The sequence below is a fragment of the Antechinus flavipes genome, chromosome 4 (genome assembly GCF_016432865.1).
Source record: "Antechinus flavipes isolate AdamAnt ecotype Samford, QLD, Australia chromosome 4, AdamAnt_v2, whole genome shotgun sequence".
Lineage (NCBI taxonomy): Eukaryota > Metazoa > Chordata > Mammalia > Dasyuromorphia > Dasyuridae > Antechinus > Antechinus flavipes.
The window spans coordinates 218,866,976-218,890,279 of record NC_067401.1 but is presented as its reverse complement, the minus strand read 5'-3'; the positions used below and the strand labels follow the sequence as shown (position 1 = coordinate 218,890,279).

Genomic DNA, 23,304 nt, shown 5'->3' with positions numbered 1-23,304 from the left:
AGCTTGAGTTTTCTTGAGTCTGAGACCATTTATTGATTTATTACATCATGCTGCTTTGTAATTAATATCTTTTTATATTTTTTCTTAAAATTTTTCTTCATGTCTAGTCTTCTAAAATAAAATGTAAGCTTCTTAAGGAAAGGGATTATATCTTTAGACAATTAATGCTTACTGATTGATTTATAAATCTTTTTCATTTCCCACAGTGTTTAACTTTAAACTGAGTCTATGTAGATTGAATTTAATAAATACTTGTTGATTAGTAACAGTTATTCTTATGACAGCTACATAATTATGTTGCAGGTCTGGATAGCATTGTATTAGATGAGTCACATTGCATTCATTCTAAAGGTGGGGTTTGACCTACATTAACTTCAGATAACATGTGACTGACTGGCCTGAAGGTTACAGTAAGCAATTATAGGAGCTTAGCACCAACAAGAGAAGGCATTATTATATAATATCCAGGTGCTTATTTGCTCAGATTAAAAAAGTAAATATCTTTATCAACACCCAATGCCTTGGAGATCTCCACAAGTCAACTCCACTAAGGTAATTCCCTCTCAGCCCTAGCAATTTGTTATGTTTGTATATTCTAAATCTAAAATAGTAGACAGTTTGTTGAAGATCCAATCCAAAATATGTTGAATAAAAAGGGATTGGCTACATTTGTAATCATTAGCATTTGTGTATGTGACTGAGTAAAATATAGCTGGTGAATGAAAGCTAGTTGGCCATTTTGTTTACCTATATATCCGATTATATCATGGCCCAATGAATTATTTTTCAGAATACTGTCATACAAATCATGATAATTTTTTGAAAATAAGATCAATTACTTTTGTATCTAATAAGTACCCTATAAGAAACCTTCAAATTCATTTCAGAATCTATTAGGAGAAAAGCAGAATAGTTGAGAGGATGGGGTAATAGAGAGAATTAAAAGGAAACCAGAATAGCTATTATAATATTGAATATCATAATTAATATGATATTGTAATACAGGCAGTTTTGTAAGTAGTAGCAATTACTGTATGACAAAACAATCATGTCTCACAAAGTTCTTTTTGTACTTCTCTTTGTGAAATAGATAGGATTCAAACTCATTTCCTACATGGGAGATGTTGACAACCAACAGCGAACACCATCACTTATCTAATCAAGGTTTGTTTAAAAAAAAAGCCAGATATTAAATCAAATAACAAAAAGTATTCTCTTGTGCCATAAAGCTTACAAGGGCAAACCTGAATATGAGAAAAGGATAAATTAGACAGTGTAGCACCTACAAGTTTTCTAAAACAATTGAATTTTTAACAGTAAAAAAATTTAAAACAATTGAGGAATTACAAAGAGTATGTATACATAGCTTTAAATATACTGTAAGTAATGATACCTCCTAGAATACCATAGTAACTCAGGACTCTAGGGTTGTACTCACATGAAGGATGTTTGATAAAGATTTAAGATGTGTTGTAGGTCCTTCCTCCTGAAATTATAGCTTTTGAACTCCTACTGGTGCATTTATCTTTAAGTCAGTCATTTAACACAGTTTAAAGCAAAGACTGGGCTTCCTGGTCCTGTTTACTTCCATAGTCCAGTTGACTATAAAGTTAATAGCTAGACTCTTCTCAATGACCAGAGTTCTTTAGAAGATGTTCTGTTCCTGGAACTAGCTCACTTTTTAAAGACTGAGGATATAGCTGTTTTTTTAGGTAGGCACTAGATAGTAGCCTTATAATTCCATCAAATTGACAGAGGAACTTTTTCATGCCTAGTAAGGAAGCCATGCAGTGTATACAATTATTTATATGTACCTTTTTTCATAAGTGAATGGCTACTTTCAGTTCACACTTTTTTATTGTTTCGAATAGGCCATTCTGAGTGTACGGCATTCATAGTATGAGCCACTTTAGGTCTGAAATGGGTACAATTTAAAAAAGGGGCTTTTTCCCCATACCTTTATACATATTCAACCTTCCTACTCTGTCATATTTTAATTCTATAATAAGGTAGAAATCACATAACCATCCTACTTCTGGGCCTTTGTCATACTCTTTAGTCATCACTATTCTTGGGTCGCTATTATTGTTTGTCCTTCATTCTTGGAAGAGAACCATGACATTAGGAACATGGTGTCATGACTTGCAAGTAAATTGGATTTAAGGGAGGGCTGTACAAAGTCACCAGCTTCACTCTCTCCCCCAGAGCCACCTGGTTCTAGTGGGAAGCTATAGATCAGAATGATTAAAGAGGTCCCCTTTGGATCACTAAGAATTACATAGAAAACCAATGGGAAAATAAATTGGAAACCAAATATTGTAATATTTCTCCCATAAAGATTTTTTTTTCACTTCCTTTGTACTTAAAGCAAAAGGCTTTGCTAAGTAACATTTCTTTTGTGAGTGAGGTGGTTTATACATGAGCAAAATTTGTATTTATAGATATGATTTCCTTTCTTTTCAAGTTTCAGACCTGGAATACTTTGACCTTTTGTTTCAGGAAGGACCAGGCAACTAAGGCAATTCTAATTTAGTACCTTCCCCTCTTCATAAGGTTGGAAATGCATTGTGAGTACTAATTAATAATGATGCTAAATAGCCTTCTACCCTGAAGGATGTAAGAGAGAGAATGAAGGAGTTAAATAGCCATCTGTGGAGAAGAAGAAGGGGGAAAAAAGGGCAAACAAAAGACATTTACATGATAACTTTATTATATATTTGAAAGAAATGTCAAGTTGCACATAATACATTTGCAGTTTCATGTATAGTCTTTTTAAAGTTCTGTTATGGAAATGAATGTTTTATTTCATAAATTAAAAATAAAATACATTTTAAAGTGTAACACCATGATTAGAAGGCTGACTAACTTTTTTCTCCTTCAATTCAATTAATGTTTATTCTTTTTTTTTCTATCCAAGACAGAAGCAAACAACTGATTGTAGCTTTCACTTGATTTTTTTTTTTTTTTTTTTTTTTGCCCTGGCAAAGATAAAAGCAAGTTAAACTACCTCTGACACTATTTGTGTGACTTTGGGCAAGTTGATTTCAGCACCCTGAGTAGGGCCTCAGTTTCCTCCTCTGTTAGATAAGGGGTTGAACTGTGGTCTCTGAGGTTTTTTCTACTTCTAGATCTGTATAATCCTATGATCATATGATTTAAAGCAGGTCTCTTAACATTGTCTGTCTTCTAAATAAGAAAGGAGAAAAAAGTAAGAAGCATTCCAAACTTTTTTTTTCTCTGAAAATTAATGTGAAAAGATCTGAAGGAGAAAACCCTTTGGATAAACTTTGTGTTATTAGCCCTGATTTTGGAAACAAAAAGTTTAATTTTATTCTTGTGTCTGATGGTTTTGAATCTGAACTACTGACTGAGTTTTATCTACTATTTGACGTGAAGAAAAATATAACCAAGGTAGAAGAGATGCTGAGTACAACTGCAGTGATCACAGGATTGGTGTGTGTGTGTGTGTGTGTGTGTGTGTGTGTAATAGAAAACTGGGACTCCTAGATCAATCTTTGCTGAGAGATGAAGTCTGTAATGAAGAATATCAATTGTGTTTAAAAAAAAAAAAAAAGAGAGAGAGCACTTTCCCTACTCTTCTAATCTAAGGTGACTACAACTTAAACTTATAATTGTATACTCTGTTGAATATCATTAACACCAAATAATTTTCTTATTAAGATCACAGATGTAAAGATAGAAAGGAATTCAAAAATTGTCATAATCCTTTGCACCTACATAGACATTTCCACAGAAGACTCAAATTAGCCAATGCTATTAAAAAGAAAAATATATGGCATATTTTAATTCACAAAAGAGGAGGTCATGTGCATTAACTCAAGACATTTACTACATGGGTGAGGAAGAAAGAAAAGAGAAAAAAGTTTTTACTGGGTCTCCAGGGAAGCAGATTATACTTGTATCACAGCAAGAAGAGGAATTTGGATCTTGGCTGAGATGCTCTTGAGCCATGGGCAAGAAGAGGAAGGGGATTGATAATGATCAAAGAGAGACTACATGGAGGCCCAGCATCCAGGTTATGCTAGGTTTTTCCTGACTCCATTTAGTTTCTGTCTTATCTCAAACTATCCTTCCTCAAACTAACCTAAGCTAGGAGCTCAACTGAATTATCCTTCCTCACCCTACTTTGTATTTACCCATATCCTTAAATTTTATCATGATAGTCTCTTTGAACTACCCATGCTCATATCTCTGCCTGCTAATTCAGTGTATTCATTTGTTAATTCATTCAACATATATAAAGTGTCTAACATTTGAAGAATATTATGCTAAGTTTAGGGATTATAGTTTAGCTAAAGCATCTTGGTCCATGCCCTCATGGAAGTATAAGTTTGATTAAGTAGCTAAGACTCAAACACAGATAATTATAATACCCAATATTACATGACAAGTGACTTACAGAGTTGAAAAACAAAATTCTATGTGTGATAAAAAGAGAGGGACAAGGACAAACACTTCTGGGAATGTGCACAAGAGGAGGAATAGATTATAGCTAATTGTGTACATATATACGTATATGTGCATGTATATACATACACATAAGGATAATGTTTTCATTTTTATAGTCTTCCATAGGCAGCTAGTTGGTGCAGTGGATAGAGTGACAGCTGTAGAATCAAGGAGGACTCTAATTCAAATGTGGCCTTAGATTCTTACTAGCTATGTGACCCTGGGCAAATCACACTCTTTTTGCCTCAATTTCCTCATTTACAAAATGATCTGGACAAGAAAATGGTAAAGTACTCTAGTATCTTTGTCAAGTGAACCCCAAGTGGGGTCACAAAGAATCATGCATGATTAATTGGCAAAACAATAAGAAACCCCTTCATGGGGCTTAACACAAATTGCATTGTATTTAATCATAAGATAGTTTTAAAATGCAGAATTATGTGTTGTTTATTATTGCCATTTATATATATATATATTTTTCAGGAATCTTATATGAACATTTAAGCTAAAGTTAATTGCCTAAGTTCAGTTTTCACTGAGATGAGATTTATATAGGAATAGATTCAAATTTCAGTAACAGTTAGTAGTAGACTTATCTTATTCAGGATAGTGAGAATGAATATTTGAATTTTGACATTGAATTCCCTTCTTTGGAGTTAACTAAAAGAAGGCAGAAGCTTATATGTCTATTATAATTTAAGTTTAATTCTGCCTCTAGGCAGGAAGATGACCTAATTCACCATGAGATCTATTTTTCTCCCATATCCTTTTTTAATTTTTTGATTTTCACAGTAGTTCAAAAGTCATTTATCTATATAAGCTATTCTGATGTTAGTTACCTATGTAGCACAGTAAAAACAACATTAATTTTGGAATTAGAAAGTGTAGGTTCAAATCCTGTCTCTGATATATATATAAGATGTATGTCATACTTTCTTTTTTTTGTAACTACCCTTTCAAGTGTATTCTTTCTCTCCCACTGTCAGCACCCTGTTTCCTTAACTATGTAGTGTTTATACATTCTTAAACGCATGCTTATTTACTTCTTTAGAAGATAAGTTTCTTGAGAATAGGAATTGTTTCTTATTTCCAATATCCAAGATATTTAGCTTGTTGTTATGTCCAATTTTCCATGACCCCATTTTGGGGTTTTCTTGGCAATGATACTGATACTGAGTAGTTGGCCATTTCCTTCCCTAGTTCCTCTTACAGATGAGGAAACTGAGGCAGATAGGATCAAATGACTTGTCCAGGGTCAGAGCTAGCTAGTGCCTGAAGCCAAATTTAAATTCAGATATTGCTGATCCCAGGGCCAGTACTCTATCCATTGTGCCACCTAGCTATCTAGAAGGTCCTTAGCAATGCTTATTATTTTATTGATCATTGACAATTCAGTTGACTTGCTGGGCTTCAATTTGCTCATTTGGGAATTGAAGGGTTGGCTTAAATGGCTTCTAAGGGTTTTTCCAATTCTAGGGTTATAATTCTCGAACCATTCTAAGTAATAATTTTAATTGCAATTTTTGTCAATATGAATTCTGTTCTTACAGTTCTCCCTGTTTTATTTCATTAAAATTTTTCTATGTCCTTTTGCATTCTTTATGTTTATTACTTTTTATGATATATCAATGTACCATTACATTAATACATTACTGTTTGTTCAGCCATAGTTGATGAAAATTTAGATTGTCTTTAAGTTTTTGCTATTACAAATAAAGAACTATAGGTTTGTTTTTTTTAAAGGTAGGTTTTCTTCCCTTTTAACTATCCATACAATATAATCCTTTTAACAGCATTACTGGATCAAAAAATATGACTATACTATATAAACTCTCCTTAAAAATTTGAAAACACTCTCTACCCTGTTCTTTTTATGAGAAAAACTTGATCTTGCTTTATTTTTTATGACTATTTTAAAAATTTCTTCCCATCTAAAAGGTTTCATATTTGTGTAGAATGCAAATTCCTAGAAGAAATGTGATCATTTTTATCCCTGTTTTTTAAATAAACTTTTTATTTTCAAAACACATGCATAGTTTTCAACATTCACACTTCCAAAATCGTGTGTTTCAAACTTTTTTCTCCCTCTCTACCCCCTACTCCCTCCCCTAGATGGCAAGTAATCCTATATATGTTAAACATGTGTAATTCTCCTATACATATTTCTATAATGATCATGCTGCACAGATCTTGCTTTATTTTATTTTATTTTTTTTTTTTTGTGTTTCTGTGCATGTAATTTCCTCTAGTTTTTTTTTTAATTTTTATTTAATAATTACTTTATATTGACACTCGTTTCTGTTCCAATTTTTTTTCCCTTCCTCCCTCCACCCCCTCCCCTAGATGGCAAGCAGTCCTTTATATGTTGGATATGTTGCAGTATATCCTAGATACAATATATGTTTGCAGAACCGAACAGTTCTCTTGTTGCATAGGGAGAATTGGATTCAGAAGGTATAAATAACCCAGGAAGAAAAACAAAAAAGCAGATAGTTCACATTCGTTTCCCAGTGTTCTTTCTTTGGGTGTAGCTGCTTTTGTCCGTCATTTATCAATTGAAACTCAGGTCTCTTTGTCAAAGAAATCCCCTTCCATCAAAATATGTCCTCATACAATATCGTTGTCGAAGTGTATAATGATCTCCTGGTTCTGCTCATATCACTTAGCATCAGTTCATGTAAGTCTCGCCAGTCCTCTCTGTATTCATCCTGCTGGTCATTTCTTACAGAACAATAATATTCCATAACATTCATATACCACAATTTACCCAGCCATTCTCCAATTGATGGCATCCATTCATTTTCCAGTTTCTAGCCACTACAAACAGGGCTGCTACAAACATTTTGGCACATACAGGTCCCTTTCCCTTCTTTAGTATTTCTTTGGAATATAAGCCCAATAGAAACACTGCTGGATCAAAGGGTATGCACAGTTTGATAATTTTTTGGGCATGATTCCAGATTGCTCTCCAGAATGGTTGGATTCGTTCACAACTCCACCAACAATGCATCAGTGTCCCAGTTTTCCCGCATCCCCTCCAACATTCATCATTATTTTTTCCTGTCATCTTAGCCAATCTGACAGGTGTGTAGTGGTATCTCAGAGTTGTCTTAATTTGCATTTCTCTGATCAATAATGATTTGGAACACTCTTTCATATGAGTGGTAATAGTTTCAATTTCATCCTCTGAAAATTGTCTGTTCATATCCTTTGACCATTTATCAATTGGAGAATGGATCTTGCTTTATTTTTAAAAAATTATTTGTTTACTTAGACATTCATTCATTTGTTTTTATAAGCTTTTATCTTTCCCTCTCACTATTTCCTCCATTTGAACAATTAAAAAAATCCTCAAAACAAATCTACAGAATCCAGCAAAATAAATTCCCACATTGGCCATTTCTAAAAATATATGTCTGCAATGCAATTTGCGTTTTAAATCTATTACTCCTCTGGCAGGTGGATGTTTCATCTTCAATTCTCTGGGCTCGATTTAGGTTTCTAATTTCCAAATCAGGCAAAAGTAAAGCTAAGGACATCAGAGTTAGAGTTAGAGTCTGGCTTTAATTTTGGATGAGGTATTTAATCTCTCTGGGGTTTAGTTTCCTAATTTGCAAAATTTGAATGGTTTGACTATATGATTTTCTAAGGTCCCCTGCACCATCTAAATCTGTCATGTACTAATATTAGTAACATAATAATACAAAAAAATTAACATTGGCAGATAATTTAGAGCAATGTAACTAAATTATTCTTTTCTTTTTTCTTTTTCTTTAAAACTTAAAGAACAGGAAAAGAAAAAAGCACACTGTCAGGTGTACAGCAGAATATGAGAGGATTCAAAATATAAAGTAATAAATTTCCATTTCAAGAAATCCTATATAATAAACACTACACGTGTTCAGAGCTGTCCATTTTTGTAGACTTTCTTTTGTTCTGTTCTGTGCAGTTTTTACTTTATTCTTTTCCCCCTTCCCCACCCTGAAGACTATAATTAAGCAATATATAATTACATATTCATATTCACACAAACACATATCTACATAAATATCTATAATTATACACATATCTAATACATATATACATTCAAGTGCATCTACATAAGACCATACCATAGTATTTTTACTTTTTATTTTTCATTTTTATTTTCTGTTTAAATATTACAAACAAAACAAATAAATAAATGAGAAATAATATTTAAAGTAACAAAAATTCATTAAATGGAATCCGGGAGTTAGTCTACCAAGAAACATGCAAAATTTATATAAGTACAACCACAAAACAATTTTCATAGAAACAAATGAAGGCCCCATTAAATGAAGAGATAATCTATGTTACTTACATATGTCCTTACAATCAGGGGAAAATGATGATTATTTCCAAACTGATTTAAAGATTTGTTGCTTTACTAATGTAATTATCAAGAGGATATTTTATCAGGTAGCAAAAGTCAAGATTATTATATGAGGAAGTAATGAAGCTGAAGTTTAGAGAAGGGGAAGTGATTTGTCCAAAGTGTGATTATCTGTAAATGAGACATCAGAGCTACAGAGAGGTTAAGATCCATGCCTAAAATGGTATAGAAAAAACAGAGCAGAAATTAAGAATTTATGATGCTGAATCCCATGGGCTCTTTTATTCCCCAGTAGTAATGGGTTGCATAGTACCAGCATTCCCTATAGATTTTTGTCTTCCCTCCTCCTACAGAATTCCCATAGAGGGAAAAAGAGGATAGACAACTTTGTCTCATGCATATGACTGTCAAGTTCATTGGAACATACGACTTTTGCCCTCCTAGGGAGAAGTACTGAGTCTGTAGAGCTGATGACTATTAAAAAGTAGTTTTCACTTCTTTTCCAGTGATACCATTTTTCTGTATAGATCAAGGGTTCTTAACCATTTCTATGCCATAGACTACTTTGTTTTTTGAATCCTGTCAGGAATAATGTTTTTAAATGCATAAAATAAAATACACAGAATTACAAAGGAAACAAAATTGTGCTGTAATACAACGAATAATCAAAATATATATTTAAAACCAAATAAATGGATTCAAGGTTAAAACCTCTGGCGATCTTTATTCTTAACTGACCACAGATGGTGTGATGACAGGAGATTCATTTTTACATAGAGACTGACAAATTAGAGCTGGCAGAAATGCTGCAAATATCAGCTTGCAGTGATGCTTAATCAAAAAGTTAAGCCAATCTTGGTTGGGCAATGAGACTTTCTCAGTCACCATCACTGTTTCCCATACAAAAAAATATGGGTTTAGCATTAATGATAATGATGAATACGTGTAAAAGCACTTTTCCTAGTATTTTAAGGCATTTTATCAATAGTAATTTTGGCAACTCACCTTTAGATACATAAGTATTTTTTACTTCATTAACAAATTGGTAAACTAAACATGGAGCAGTTTTGGTGAGCAACTTTTTCCAAATCATACATGGAGTTGCAGAAGGATCTAGATGTCCTGCCAGGTCTGGAACTGCTGATTCCCAAGGTGGCTGATGGAGTCATTACATCTTGTTCATTTCCCAAGCCGCACTGGCTGTATATACACCAAGAAATTCCTGCATCTTGATGTCATTGATGGAGTTTGGGAAAGTATTGCTAATATTATAATATATATCATTCACAAAAGTTGTGCAGTTATCATTGGGAAAATTCTGTACTTTCCCACCTCTAGTATACTTATACTCCCTAGATCATCTTATACCAATGATAAGGTCCCCTCAGAGTATAGACCCTGGGTTTTGGAACTATGACTTGTGAATAAGAGTGCTGCCTGATCTCTTCAATCCTTTTCATTCTGAATGAGTCAGAGGGTATAGTACAAGCTGAACAAGCATGAATGGGTCATGATCATCACCAGATAACATTACCTCTCTTCTCCGAACCTACCTGTTCTCTGTCTCTGTTGAGGGATGGTGATCATTCCTCAAATAACCAAGTCCCATAACCTCTTTCATCTCTACTCCTCACTGTCTCTTGACCAACTACATTTAATCATTTGCCAAATCATCTTGTTTCTATCTCTAAACATCTTTTTCCTTTTTTCTACTTCCATAATCCCCCCCTTGGACTGTTGCAATGGTCTCTAATTGGTCACCTGCCTCGGGTTTCTCCCCCGTGCTAGTCATCCACCACACAATTACCAAAATTATTTTCCTAAAGTGCACTTCCGTCCATGTTACCATATTAACCAAAAACTTTGTTGACTCCCTCTTTTCGCTAGAATCAAATAGTTTTAATTCATATTTTAAGTTCCTTGCTTAATGTACATAAAAATTAGTACAGTAGTACATGTATATAAATTATAAGTAAGTAAATACAGAGTGCCCAAAAGTCTCAGTAAGCAACAGGTTTGGAACAAAAGTCTATTAGAAAACTTAGTGCAGTGCAATAACAAGAAGTTGTTGAATGGATGATTGATATTTGAATATCAATTGTTACTTGAAATAATGTCTCCCTCTGAACTTCTATAGCTCCTGTTGTCTAAGGTACTTGATATTTCAATGCATCTGTGTACTTATTGATCTCGATTGGCAATTGAAATAACAGCTCCCTGCTCTAAATGTGTGTAACCCATTGTCTATGCTACTTACATAAAAATAACAGTTCTACTATCTATAGATCTCTCCTCACACCAGTCTTGTGAGGAAACTACTAGATTTGTCAGGAGTCCATACAATGGTCTTTGGAGCTTCTCAAAATTGCCTGTGTATCAGTAGAGTGCAAAGGCTATCTATTTACTTGTTTTGCAAAATGAGAAGCTTATTCTTTTTTTTCTAATTATGTATTTCTTATTAGCTGCTTTTTTACTGTTGAAAAACCTGAAGCCCAGAGAAATAAAGTGACTTCTATAACACAACTACTCAGTGTCTGAGATAATATATAAACATAGTCTCTCCTAAATCAAAGTCCAATGATATTTCTGTTATACTCACTTTCTCATGGCTTCTTTTATATTCTTCACTGTTGTCACATATTATAATTATTTTGTGTTTATGTCACTTCCCAATTAGATTTTTAGGTTATTGCAGTTAGAAACTATGCCTTATGCTTCTATATATTCTTCACAGAACTTGGAACTGTATCTTCCTTGTGGTCTGTACTCAGGAAGAAATTGTTTATTGAAGGTGAAGGTGAAGTTCACTTGAGAGGAAATTGTTTCAAATATAGAAATCATGAAGTTGTTAGTAAATAGAGCTCACCTCAAAGCCAGAAGACTTGGGTCCTCCACATACTTCATGAACCTGAGTAAATCACTTAACTTCTCAGTGCTCTAGACGTGGTCTAGACTGAGTGGGTTTCTGTATAGGGAATCTTTTGTACTAATGAAATGACAGGATCAGTCCCAACAGCAAATAAGGCATGGTGTAAATGCCGTGCAATTGGCCATTGTATCCCTCACTGAATGATGCTCCAGAAATGCTGTGATCCTCTATAAATCAAGGACTCAGTAGAAGGGTTTAGGTATCAGTACCATATCACAAAAGGAATTTAGTAGGACTCCTTCAATCCCTTTTTTTCAAATAATTTATATAGCATTGGAGTTAATTATTCTTAAATCTTTGGTAGAATTCACATGTAAATCCATTTGGTCCTGGAGATTTTTTCTTAAGGAGTTGATTAATAGCTTGTTCTATTTCTTTTTCTAAAATGGGACTCTTTAACCAATTTATTACTACTTCTGTTAATCTGAACAAGGTATATTTTTGAAGGTATTCATCCATTTCATTTAAGTTATCAAATTTGTTGGCATAAAGTTGAGCAAAGTAACTGCTAATTATTGCTCTAATTTCCTCTTCATTAATGGCAACTTCTCCCTTTTCATTTTTAAGACTAACAATTTGATTTTCCTCTTTCTTTTTTCTAATCAAATTTGCCAGATTTGTTGGTTGTTTCCTAGAACTAACTCTTAGTTTTATTAATTACTTTAATAGTTGTTTTACTTTCAGTTTTATTAATCTCTCCTTTTATTTTTAGAATTTCAAGTTTAGTGTTTGACTGGGGGGGGTTAATTTGCTCTCTAGCTTTTTTAGTTGCAAGTCTAATTCATTGATTTTCTCTTTATTTTCTAAGTAAGCCTCTAGAGATATAAAATTTCCCCTCATTACCTCTTTGGCTGCACAGGATCATATGTCTAATAAGTGTTTGAAGTGGGACTTTCTGATTCTAAAATTTATCCACATTACACTTAGTTGCCTCCTTAGAGGCTGAATTGAATGATATGGTGGCAACTTGTGTTTGGAGTAAGTAAGGTCTCAATGTCATGGATACTTCCTTCAAGATTGTTGATAATAACCCGTCCATGCTTCCTTACTCTATGAAAGTTTTATCCATGTCTTCTTGTCTATCCTACAGAGAGCATCCACAAAATGTGCTGGTGGCCTTCTATTTTCTGGTCCTTTATATTAGTGCTCCAGATGGGGGCTAATCAGGGAAAAGTACATCACCTCCCTCATTCTGAAGATTGTGTCTTTCATAATACAGGCTATTTTTTTGGTGGGGGGCTTACCATCTTACACTCTTCAGTCATAATAAGCTTGTAAACCACTAAAACGCTCACATCGTTTATACTAATTAACCCTTTTCCACTCAAATTAGATGAAGAAAAGGCACTGAATGTTGTTGTCAATAAGACTTAATTTTATCTCGAGTCTCTCTTTCATTTATGAGTTAGGAAAATATTGACTTCCCTCTATTGTTTGGTGGGTGAACCAATGACAAGATAAAAATCAAAGAAAAATTAAGTTAATGTTTGACTATGAATCAGCCATGTAGGGGTCATTGTGTAAAAATGTCATATGATACTGGGATGTATTGAAATAAGGAATATGAAATATATCATTCAGACTCTAATTAGACTAGGGAGACTAGTTTTGGCACTTCTAAAAAGATGTGAAAAACCAGAGTCCACAGTCCCATCAAATGAGACAGATAACAATAGGGATGGAAAATAGGTACTTTGAAAAACGAATTATCCTAGAAAAGAGAAAGCTTAGGGTGATGATTCCTGGCCTCACGTATGCACAAAGTTTTCATGAGAAGGCCACTGAACAGGTGTCTCTATCATGAACTTAGCTTAAAATTAAAGACCGGCAGAATTTGGCTAGATATGAAGAAGGCATTTTTAGTCTTTCCCACCAAGATAAAGCTGAGGGGTCTCTATCCCTAAAGAATTTTAGGAAGAAAATAAATAACTTTCTCTCCTACCTGGTTTGGACAGTCATCTGCTTGAGGGCAGATGCTTTCTCAAGGATATTTCCTGCTCTTTGTTTCAATATTGTGAAATAGAGCACAGATTTCAAATTTCAATTTCTAGTCAGTTAGGAAATTAGTGAGAACATATATAGTATTCTTTGGTCACTCTTGTTTGCACAGAGAAAAAAAATCTAGGTATAATTATTACATACTTTAGCCAGTTTATTATTATTATTATTAGTAGTAGTAGTAGTTTTTTAAGACTGTTAGCTCATTGGCTCAATAAGTACTCCCACAAAAGTTACCAATCAATTTGATTCTAGCTTATATATTTCACTTAAATTAAATTTTACCATATATGTCATTCAAGTGATTTTCCTACAGTATCACAATTTCTTTAAGTACAGTCCATGTACATGAATTCGAGTAGTTAAATGTCATTGGTAGGGAGGGGGTATTCTTGAAATTAATGCAGAAAGTGAGACAATTTTTTAATGGTGATCAGTTTTCTTGACTCAATGCATCTTCTTAGGAGGACATTTAAGTCTCAATTATGGTCCTTCCAATTATGTAATCTGGCCATGAATAAGTTTCCATTTGTCCATTTCCACATTTCCACTGTCCAAGAATAAATTCTGTCCATGCAGAATTACATTTGGATACTTTGTCTCTCAGTGTTTCAAATATATATGTTATAGCTTTATTTTATCATTTACTGTTGAAGTTATTAAGGCTCTGTGATCTGATCAACTTTATTTTTGAAAATCCTTGCTAAGACTTATATAAGTCTGAATAGTACCCATGAGCATATGTAGGATGCATTTTTCCTCATCTGTCCTACTCCATACTTTGTCCTAGTTAGTCATTGGTTATATTCACTTATCCTTTTTATGTCCTAATAAATTTCTTTGCAAAAATGGAATTTCCACATATTTAGTGAATTTGGAATGTTGAGAATTTATGGAAAAAACTTGGGCAAAATTCATACAAAATAAGAAAGCATGGATAGATTGTGATCTACATAGACAGAGGGAATCTCCACATTGAGGAAATCATAAAACCTCAAGGGAGTGAGTTATGAGCTTCAACTTTATCTACTGAATTTGATTCATCTATTTATTTAGAAATATGTAGGGTGGCTGGGTGGCACAATGGATAGAGTGCTGGACCTGAAGTTAGGAGGACCTGAGTTCAATGTGCCCTCAGACACTTCCTAGCTGTGTGACTTTGGGCAAGTCATTTAACCCGAATTGGCTCAGCAAAAAAAATACACACTCACACACACACACACACACACACACACACACACACACACACACACACATTTAAATATTCAAAAAATGTTGATTACATTCATAAGAATATACAAATTTAGCTAAGACACTGTCCTTGCCTCATGAAGTTTAATTTTTAAAAATCCAATTCTAATCCTATTCTTTTTCATTAAAAAAAACAAACAATATTTTATGTTTATATGACTCATTTCCTAAAGAAATTCCCTTTAATCCCCATAGGAGTCTTCCTATTACAAAGAAATACAGTTTAGTTAAGCAAAACCAAAATAATACATCACCCCTGCCTAATATATAGAAGGTATACAGAACCCATCTCATAGAGCAGGTTGTTAAATTCTCAGTGTAAACAACTACATCTTGGAAATGAGCAAATGCTAGAAATAAGGGCATGATTCCTTATTTTGTTAATTGTCTAGATATAAGAAAATGATGGAGAAATTGTTAATAATGCTAGTTTAATTTTAAAGTGTTGCAATATATTTCTGAGAGCCAGTTGCTAAACATTTTCCAGCATATTCCCTGTGAACATATGCCATATTTCACCTCTAGAATCTATGATCTCTCTTGAGAAGAGGAAGGTGCTTTTACTGTGAGGGGAAATTAAGATTGGTCACTTGCAGGGATAAGAGTATTCTTGTCTTGTCGTTTTTTCCTTTTCATTATTGTGGTCATTATATGAATTTTTCTTATGTCTGCTTTCTTTGCTTTGCATGAGTGCATATACTTCTTTCCAAGTTTCTCTAAATTCTTTATAGGTATAATTTCTCTCAGCCTAATAATAATCTGCTAGTTTACATACCACCATTTGTTTAATCATTTGCCATTTTTGCAATCATTTCATTGCTACCACAAAAGGTGTTGTTATAATCAGTTATAGCAAATGGTGATGTTTGAATGCCATGGAGAAGTTCTTTTATCTTGGCAGTATACTTTCCAGGAATGATCTCATTGATAATGAGATTGATACACATATTGCCAGAGCTTGCTCAGTATTTGGGAGGCTCTGAAGGAAAGTGTGGGAGAGGAGAGGTATTAGTCTGAATATCACACTAAAGCACTACAGAGTCATTGCGCTTACTTCATTGATGAATGGCTGTGAAACCTGGACAGTATACCAGCTCCATGCCAGAAACTGAATTGCTTCCATTTGAATTGTCTTAGGAAGATTCTGAAAATCACTTGGTAGGATAAGGTATCAGACACCAAGGTCCTTTTTCAAACTAAATTGCCAATCATTCCAACTCTACTGCAGAGAGCATAATCCCACTGGGCTGACCACATTGTTCAAATGCCAAATGTATGCTTGCCAAAAACAAAAGATTAAATATATGGAACTTTTCTCTCCATCTTTGACTTCATTGGGCTATAAGCCTAGTAGAGATATCTCTGGGTCCAAGGATGTATATATGAAGTTCAGTAATTTTTCTAGTATAATATCAAATTCCAAAATGGTATCTCAGCCCATTTCAATGAATATTGCAACATATATTTCTACTTCTTCAGGTATAATAACTCACATTTTTATAACAATTTATTTGTCAAATATATACCTTGCAAGTATTTAGTGAGGTAGAAGATATGTGTTATTATCTCCAAATGAGAGAACTAAGCCTAATGGATGTAAAGTAACTTTTATAAATTAATAAGTCCAGACTTCAAAACACAACCCACTGCCTCTAGGGGTACTGGGACAGAGGGAAATCTCAAAAGTTCTGGGGACAAGTAGTTCTGGGGACAAGTAGATGACCTTGTAGATATAGTGCTGAGTCAGGAAGATCTGAGTTCAAATCTAGCCTCAGATACTAATTGACCCTGGACAAATCATTTAATCTCTGTGTCAGATAAATGGTGAAAATAGCACCTACCTCCTAGAGTTGTTATCAAAATCAAATGGAGATAACGCATATATATATATACTTAGTTTAGTATGTGGCATATAGTAGATACTTATTAAATGTTTTCCTTTTTTAGAGACGTTTTGAATTTTAATAACTATTATTAGTTATTAGTGTATTAAAATACACTTTTTTTTGTCTTGGTAGCTATTAAATAGCCTAATCACTTATTAAAACTTTTTAATTGGTTTTATTTATTTTTCATCTGAATTACTTTTTAAATTTTATTTTTATTTTCAGTTCCACATTTTCTCCCTCCTTCCACTCCTTTCCCACCCATTGAAAAGGTAAGAAATATGATACTCATTATATATACACAGTCATGCAAAATATTTCTACATTAAAGCTTAAAGTGGCACTAGGACTTTTGGGACATGCTGTATTTTCACAAATTTACAATTAGAACGACTTGGCCAGAGGCATCTAACAGATTAGCTCCAGTACTTCAATTTCTAATCTGTTGCTTAGCTAGTGAGTATCTAATAGTAAAAATCATCCTGCATGTATACCCATAAATAGCTTGTGCAGTGTGGGCAATTTCCTTCAAAATCTTGTCTGAGAACTTTAAATTTAGTCCTGCTGGGCTTGTATGTTTACATTGATAAACTTAGCTCCTTTTTACAAAGCTATTCTCACTTAGTATATTTGACAGGCAGAGTCTGCTTAGAATGTGTTAGTCATCAGAAAAACATTGAATTGGAGCTGATTCATTATTGAGTCAGTGAAAAAAATGCATACTATTTTCCCACATCTTAGTAGCTCTAGTAAAAATGGGGGAAGAATTTTATTTGACTGTTAAAAAAAAAACTTGTAACCTACATCACTGAAAATGTGATAGACTTTATCGTCATCTTTCCTTTCTCACAGCAGGCAGAAGACTGAGCCTTGAAACTATGTATTTGAGAGACTGTCACGACATCTCGAATACCTTGTGCTGGTGCTGTCACCGAAAAGTCTGGCTACATTCTGAGGAGAACTGCTTCCATGACAGGAAGGAGCAGTCTCAGGACTGAGATGAGTATAAAGCCAGAAGGGGCACACCATGCATAGATATACGACGATCAAGCAGCTTGGTGATGGAACCTACGGCTCTGTCCTCCTAGGAAGAAGTATTGAGTCTGGAGAGCTAATTGCCATTAAAAAGTAAGTTTGACAGATTCCCTATTGATGGCAAGAATTCTCACCCTCCCCATCAATGCCAGTTTCCATCTCAATTCATGCAAGGTGGGAGTTCTGAGGTTCCTTGGTGCACTTCAATTTGGAATCACTTCTGGGTTTGAGTCTTGGTTCTACCACTTAGTGACTGTGTGACTTGGAACAAGTCACTAACTTCCCAATTCTGGGTCTCCTTTTCTTCATCTATAGAACGATAAGTGTCAAATGAATTTTCTTCCATGTTCTTCTCAGCTTTAAATATTATGATCCATGACTGTATGTGTTTAAAGCTCTTAATCCTATACTTCCTTCTTTCCTGTCTTCAATATTAACCAACCAATCAATCAATCAGTGATCAAAAAATATTTATTAAGATTTACTATGTTCCAGGCATTATGTTAAAGGATAGGAATGCAAAGAGAGGGAAAGGAAAAAACCTCTGTCCTCAAGTTACTAACATGCTAGTGGGGGAGACTACATGGAAACAGTTATAGACATACATTTAAGAAATCTGCAGTGTAAATAAGAGCTATCTCTCCTAGATCACAGAAACAGAGTTATAAAATGTCAGAGAAGGAAGGTACCTCAAAGACCATATTAACCACTCTGTGCTTAGCCAAGAATTCCCCTCTGTAACATAGTCAAAAAGTAGTCATTTCATTTAGATCACTCTCATTATTAGCCTCTGATTCAGCCTTAGCAGTGATTTTGTATATTAAGTGACAATTGACTTTGGGATGCTTAGTGGGATTAGACTTAAGGATATCCTGCTATTTAGTGCCTTCTGATTTCTTAAAGGGTTCCAAATTCCAAGCTTTTCTTTAATCTCCATGAGGATTGTAAGGTAGATAGTGTAGGATGGTTATGATCTTCATTATACCAATGAAATAATTGGGACAGCATAGTAAAGTACACAGGAGATTTAAGTTGTGCTTCTAACTCTGCTGCTAGCTAGTGACTTTGGACAATTTTGCTTAGCTTCTAAGTATCTCAAGTTTCCTCAGCTTCTAATGAGGTTAATTCCACAAATAGTTGAATGGTAGAGAATTTTTGATGATCACATGGGATGATAAATTTAAATATTTTTTTAAGTGTTATGCATATATAAAGCATTACTTTTATCCTAGGATGCAGGTATTTCTGATAGGACATATGGCTCCAAATAAATTTTTATCTTCCTCTTTAAAAAAAAAAAAATTGCAAGTAAAGATTGATTTTAAGGCAACTAGGTGGCATAGTGGATAGAACACAGAGCTGGAGTCAGGAAGACTCATCTAACTGAATTCAAATTTGACCTCAGACAATTATTAGCAGTGTGACCCTGAGCAAGTCACTTAACCCTCTTTGTCCCTGTTACCTCTTTGGTAAAATGAACTGGAGAATGAAATGGCAAGCCATTCCACTATCTTTGTCAAGAAAATCCCAAATGGGGTCATGAAGAGTTGGACATGATTGAAAACAATTGAACACTGTATATTTTAGCCAAACTATTATTGTCTGGGTAAGTAAAATTGTATATTTAACCAAATCATTTATAAATTTTCTTATTTGCAATAATTTCCAAAATTCTTTGGTATATCTAACACATTGCTTATTCACACATTTTGAAAACCACTATTATAACAGTTATTTAGCTGTGTGACTTTGGCTCCATCTGAAACCCAAAAGTAATAGTTGTTTTGGTACCTGTGTTCTTCCCAATATTATTGCAAAGTTCAAATGAAATAATGTTTGAAAATTAAACCAATCTTAAAACTCTATATAAATTACAAACAGTAGAAGAGGTAAGTGATGGAGAGATATTCTACCTCTGCCATTAACTAGCCTTCTAGCTGTGTTATTAGGTAAGTCATTTTACCTTCAGATAATGTCTTGTTGCACAGTTTCAACTGAAATAATGCAGATGAAAGTGCATTGGCAAATAGGAAGGACGGTACAAATACAAGGTATTACTATTTAATTATAAGAATTCTTTTGTCCTTCCCCATACTATAGAAGACAGATTAAGACTAGGATAGAAAATCTGTTCGTAGGATCATAGATTTACAGCTGAAAGGGAATCTCAGAAACCATCTATTCCTATCCTTTCATTTTACAGACAGGAAAACTGAAGCACATGGATGTAAGGTGACCTGCACAAAGTCATATCATTTAGTAGGCATCAGAGGTAGATCTCCACTCCATCCTGAGTTTAGCTCCTGATACAGAGTCTCTTGAGTCTAGTTTGTTACAGAGAATAGAAGAAGACCAGGTTGTAGTTCCCACTGAAATAAGTTGCCATTTTCCCTCTCCTCCATAAGTGATTCGACATATTAGGAATTCTGTTGGCAGATTCAAAATGAGAGCCAGCTGCTCTGTTGGAGTAGACCTCAAACTTCTTCATTCCATAGACCACAAAAGAATTGGAGGCTCTCAGGGAAAGAACTACACTGGGACTTTGTTCCACTGGGGGTGGCATGAATCCTGGTTACTCAAGAGAGTTCTTTGTAAATATTTCTGGAGCACCATTTAAAAAAAAGTCTTATAAACAGACCTACCAACTGCACCCCTATGAACTTGCCCTCAGAAAAAACAAAAATAGTTTTTAGATAGTGAGGATAAGGAGAATGTTGATGATGAATGTAAGAAAAGAAAGAAGGAAGTAGGTAGGTTAATGTTTATCTTTATGATCCCCACCATAGGGACTTTTCTCTATGATTCAATCTCTTCTTAGTTACTTGGCTTTCTTTATTTCATGTTATAAGAGAACTATGATCTTTGAACTCTCAGGAGCCCCTTGAAAATGGATCTTTTTCTTTATTTTTTTTGTAAATCCCTCATTGCTCAGGGTGTTGCCTTGCACACAGCAGGAACTTTTTATCATGGAAAATACAAAATTAGATTTTTAAATCTTCACACTTTAGAGTCAGAATTCTAGGATTATGTTTCCTGCCTGAGTAGTGGTAGAACTGTCACTTAGTTATGTCTAATTATGGCTTGTGGGATGAAAAAAATCTAAAGTTCACCTTTAAAATGAAACCCAGGAATTGGAGAACTTCTACCAGAAAGAAAAATTCTCAGAGTTTTGAATGGTACTGAGAAAATTAAAAGTCAGTTATCTCCCCTAGTTTTCTATCAATAAATGTTTATTGAATGAATGACTACATGAATGAGGAGGTAAAGTGGAGAACTGGAAGAAGGAAAGAAAGGTTAAAATACAACATCCTTCATTAAAGCATTCGGTAGCTTCCCTTCTTTTCTGCTGTTGTATCCCTTGCCTTGACCCATAGATCAGAGATGATGGAAGCCAACTTTGTAAGATATAGTGGGATAAACAATATTATTTGACCTCAGAAGTCTTGAGTTCAAATCCTGTTTGTCACTTACTACTTTCTTGACCATGGCCTGTGTTCGAAGCCTCATTTTCCTTATCTGAACTCAGACACTACTTACTATAAGGTAGTTACTATAAAGTAATAAGTCACTTAACTCTGTCTGCCTAAGTTTTCTTATGTGTAAAGTGAGGAAAATAATACTACTTACCTCCTAAGGTTGTGAGGATAAAATAAGATATTTGTAAAGTGTTTTGAATGTTAAATGTTATTAAAGCATTATATAAGCAATAGTTACTATTATTATGATTCTCTATTTCTTAGTCTTATTGAATACAAGGCTGAACCTTTGAATTGGAGAAAGGAAGAAAAAAGTTAAGGGATGTAAAACTGAGAGAGATAATGATGATTTTTTAATTTTTAGAGTGCGATCAACGTTGTGAAAATTCTTCTAGTCATGTTTTGTTATTCCTTTTTTTTAACTATAGAAATTTTTCCTTTAGGCATAGTTATACATAAATTTAATTCCAAAAGTAAATTTAATCATTTTTCCCCACATAAGCTATGATTAGATTTTCTAATTAAATTCTTCCACCAAGGAAGAAAACATAATCTTGTCAAACTGATGCTAGGGTGAGTGAAGATCTAAAAATCAAATGTATTTTTTATCCTATAAAGTTGCCAACAAACATTGTTTTAAGATTTAAGATACATAATTTTAGTTATCAATCAATTTTAAGATATAGTCTTCAATTAAAGTTGGAACCCCGATCACTGTTCTATAAGACCTAGTCAAAAAATTGCTGAATTAAGCCTATTATAGAGTGGAAAATAGAAATTTTAGTTTTTAAAGGCAGAACCTTGGGATGCTAGACTTGGCCATCAGATTATTGTTAGTCTTTCATTTTCAAATAGGACCATGACATTAGGGAGGTGATGCTACAACATGCAAGTGAATTGGATTTAAGTGAGGAAGGTCTGTGCAAGGTCACCTGTCTCACTTTCCCCTCCAGAGCTATCTAGGTCCAGTGGCAAGATATAGGTCAGAATGTCTGGAGATGACCCTAGATGCAATGCGAGAACTTGACCTAAGTTCTTCAACAGGTCTCAGTTTGATTGAGTCCACACCCATTCAATAATTAAGGCTAGGTAGCAATTGAAGCAAAGAATCTCCTCTTTCACCTAGTCTAAAAATAAAAAATCTAAATAAACAAATAAATCCTGTTTATTTACTGACATTTAATAATGGACTTCAGTAGTTTTAATGGCAAAATGAGGGAGTTGGAGTTAGTGACTTCTAAAATTCAGTTCTATATTTGTGATCCTTCAATCTTATAAATTTCTTTGAGCTTCAGTTTTTTCATCTGTAAAATGGAATGATATACCCATGGTATATCTTCTGTAGGGCTGTTGTGAGGAATAAGATTTTTAAGAACTTAAAAAAGGGCTATGAAAATATCAATTATTATTATCATTGTTTATCATTCTCATAGGATCAAGAATGTAGAGTTGAAAGTCACCTCAGAGACCATCTTATTAAATCCTTTCCTTTTACAGATGAAACATTGAGGCTCAAAGTCATACAGGTGTTTTTTTGTTGTTATTGATCATTTCACTCTATGACTCCATTTGGGTTTTTTGGGGGGTAAATGTACACAAATGGCTTGTTATTTCCTTCTCCAGCTTGTTCTATAGATGAGCAAACTGAGTCAAACAGGGTTAAATGATTTGTCCAGAGTCACCTGGCTAATAAGCATCTGAGGCCAGGCTTGAACTCTGGAAGAGTCTTTTTGACTTCAGGCCTAGTACTCCATCTATCTAGTGGTCCTAGGTGGATTATTTGCTGGGCATAATTACTGACACATTTACATTTACATTTTTTGGGTAGATGACTTTTGTTGCATTAAGTAACAGTGAACAGACATCCTAAAGTTGTTCATGTTTTTCATATCCTCCACTATGTCT

At 34.0% G+C, this 23,304-nt stretch overlaps 1 protein-coding gene across 1 annotated transcript in view; it reads left to right on the top strand.

Annotated features, from left to right (window-relative positions):
• The first annotated feature begins 331 nt into the window (after window positions 1–331).
• The window catches only part of CILK1 (ciliogenesis associated kinase 1), an 83,483-nt gene continuing 60,510 nt past the window's right edge, over window positions 332–23,304 (top strand). The window contains 5 exon segments of the mRNA XM_051997158.1: window positions 332–552; window positions 1,091–1,164; window positions 2,500–2,567; window positions 17,114–17,160; window positions 17,741–18,016. Of these exon segments, the coding sequence (XP_051853118.1) occupies window positions 17,916–18,016 (101 nt within the window). The 5' untranslated portion in view covers window positions 332–552; window positions 1,091–1,164; window positions 2,500–2,567; window positions 17,114–17,160; window positions 17,741–17,915.